Source organism: Mastomys coucha, chromosome X, assembly GCF_008632895.1.
Source record: "Mastomys coucha isolate ucsf_1 chromosome X, UCSF_Mcou_1, whole genome shotgun sequence".
Classification (NCBI taxonomy): domain Eukaryota; kingdom Metazoa; phylum Chordata; class Mammalia; order Rodentia; family Muridae; genus Mastomys; species Mastomys coucha.
In genome coordinates this window covers 84,565,651-84,568,501 of record NC_045030.1, presented here as the reverse complement: position 1 = coordinate 84,568,501, position 2,851 = coordinate 84,565,651, and the positions used below count along the sequence as shown (strand labels likewise).

At 35.4% G+C, this 2,851-nt stretch overlaps 1 protein-coding gene across 1 annotated transcript in view; it reads right to left on the bottom strand.

Annotated features, from left to right (window-relative positions):
• The window catches only part of Dmd (dystrophin), a 2,056,279-nt gene extending 2,055,431 nt beyond the window's left edge, over positions 1–848 (bottom strand). Inside the window, exon 1 of the mRNA XM_031364700.1 lies at positions 600–848. Coding sequence (XP_031220560.1) covers positions 600–630 — 31 coding nt within the window. The 5' untranslated portion in view covers positions 631–848. The remainder of the gene's footprint in view (positions 1–599) is intronic.
• Positions 849–2,851: the final 2,003 nt, after the last annotated feature.

The window sequence follows — 2,851 nt, the reverse complement described above, 5'->3', positions numbered from 1 at the left end:
AGAACATTTAAAATATAAAGTCTAATTAAAAACAGTTAGAAATTCAATCTTTATGAATACTGTCAAAAAAACTTTTCTTTACTTTTCCCTATGCTGTGCTAGATAAAACCTTTATAAACTTCAGTTATTCCCACAGAGAATCAGTTCACTGAGAATACATGCCAGTTCACAACTATCTACAAAATCATTACAAAGAATAACAAATTAAAATAAATAAAAACAGAGATACATAATCTACTTCACAATAATCAAAATAGCCTGTTCCCCATACTCAAATCAAGCTATGAATATATTATTTAATGGTTTCTTAAACAAGAACAATGCGTGTTTCTACTGCAAAAGGGCAAACAAATAATAGTAAACCCCCCACAACTCTTCCTCATATCTACTGAAAAGACTTCAGTGTGACACACTCACACTTGAATATATATACATATATAGATGTAGATACATATGGATAATAAAGTACACAAATGACAAAATTTATGGTTTTTCATAAGCTACTGTAATAAGCTTAAATCAGTCTGCCTACTCAGTGAGCTTGTCACAAGCTGAAAGGCATGCCACAGTTAAGATATTTTTAGTTACTTTATACTTACAACAGTCCTCTACTTCTTCCCACCAAAGCATTTGGAAGAGAAAGTATATATCAAGGCAGGGACAAAAATCGTGGTAAAAGTTTCTCCCAGTTTTATTGCTCCAGGAGGCTTAGGTACGATGAGAAGCCAATAAACTTCAGCAGCCTTGAAAAAAAAATAGCACTTCAAGTTTTCCTATTCGTGTTTTCTATAAAGGCTATTGCCTTCAAGAGCTGAGTCCTGTAGGGGGCAAGTGACTGAGCCCAACACTGAGTGAGTCAACACAGTAACTGATGCCAGGATTCTGTAGAGGCCTCTGGATATTTCAAATTCCAGGACCTGCGCACAAGCAAGTGACCCGCCTTTTCTCTCAAGTTGCTTTCCCATAATAGGACTGCCCATGGACACTACATATAAGGCTGTGCTTCTAGCATGGCAAGCTCTGTGAATTCAAATAATGTTCAACTGTGTTCTGAGTCACATCCAAACCAGAATAGCACAGGGAACTCAGTCTTGCTCTCAAAGTCCCCTAAACATAAAAACTCAACAGCACAATACTGTCACAATGTTTTCAGTAACTTTTATGTTGATTCCTAGGACAAATAAACAGAAAATCTAAATCCAGACAGTTAATTAACATTTAACTGTCTTTTGTTTTTGTTTTATCTTTTTTTGTTTGTTTGTTTTGTTTTGTTTTTTTCCACTCTCTTCTCAACACCACCAAAAATGGCATTCTATTCTACTGGAAATAAAAAATTCTTAGAATAATCCACTCATTTGTGAACTATCTGATGTCTACCAAAACTTAATTGTTTCCTTGGGATGCAATCAAAATTTTGTATATAATGCCAATATTCTGATTAAAAGAAGCTGCAATGGAATGGAGCAGCTGAGTTCTGAAGGAGGAATGTGAGTGTCTTAGGGGACAAGGTTTCTGTTAAAACAGAGAGTCCTCTTCTGAGTATAACAGAATTCTTCCCAAAATGCCAAGTTTCAGTTGTGAGTTATAATAAGACTACTTTACAAGAAATGTGTTCTTCCTCAAATTCTACTGTAATAGTTACAGCACTCTATGAAAAACCATTCTATGAAGTATTGAGGTAGTGACTAGTGGTTCCTCAAAAAAAAAAAAAACCCTGTAATATTAATGGACAGAAGTATGATATGTCATCCAGGATGTTTGTAAATAATTTCTTGTCAACCGAAGCATTCATATTTGTCTTCATTATTTATGTATCAGGTAAGATCGATATATTTTAAATACTTTAGTAAAACTGTGAGAAAGACAGTTGTTTTACCATTATAATAATCTTCCTTGAGTTGTTTTAGTACCTTATAATACATACAATTTTGCAAATTAAGTAAGATTATGAGAGCATGAGAACAGAGTGCAATGTATTTAATAGGCATATGTGCCATCCCTTCCTTACCCCATGTTATCTCATGTTTTCACCTGTCTTCCTTCCCTTAAAATCTCTTCCTCTCTTTCCATAGTTCCCTTTCTACATTTATGACCCCCATCCCACCCCAGCACACACACACACACACACACACACACACATATACATATACGCACACACATGCATGCACACACACACATACACACACACATTTAGATTTCTTATAGGCAAGGAAGCATACTTTTTAGTCTGGCTCATTTTGCTTAACAACATGATTTCCATTTCTGCCCACTTTTCTCTAAATGTATGATTTCACTTTTCTTTATGTTAAAATGTCACTGTGTACTTATACTTCAGTCAATTATTGATCATGATTCAGCACTATTTTATTATTACTAAGATTTGCCTCAAACTATCTTTTTTTTTTCTTTGAGACAGGGTTTCTCTGTGTAGCCCTGGCTATCCTGGAACTCACTCTGTAGACCAGGCTGGCCTTTAACTCAGAAATCCACCTGCCTCTGCCTCCCAAGTGCTGGGATTAAAGGCATGTGCCACCACTGCCCAGCCAAACTATCTTTTTATAGTCATACCACTTACCCTTCCCTGTCACATTTCAGACCTGTCACCAACAAATTTGTCCTCCATTTTTCTAACTTTGCCATTTTATTAAAGTTATATCAATGTAATCATTCAATTTGTGAGCTTTTCTCTCAGGATTATGTCATCAATCGCCATTCAGAGTCTCATCACTAGCTTCTTACAGTTATTTCTAAGGAGTGTGTCTATCTATGGCTGTGCTGTGATCTGTTTATATATTCATCAACTGTAGGACATTTTCGTTATTCCAAACTTTGATCAGTACAGATAAAGCTG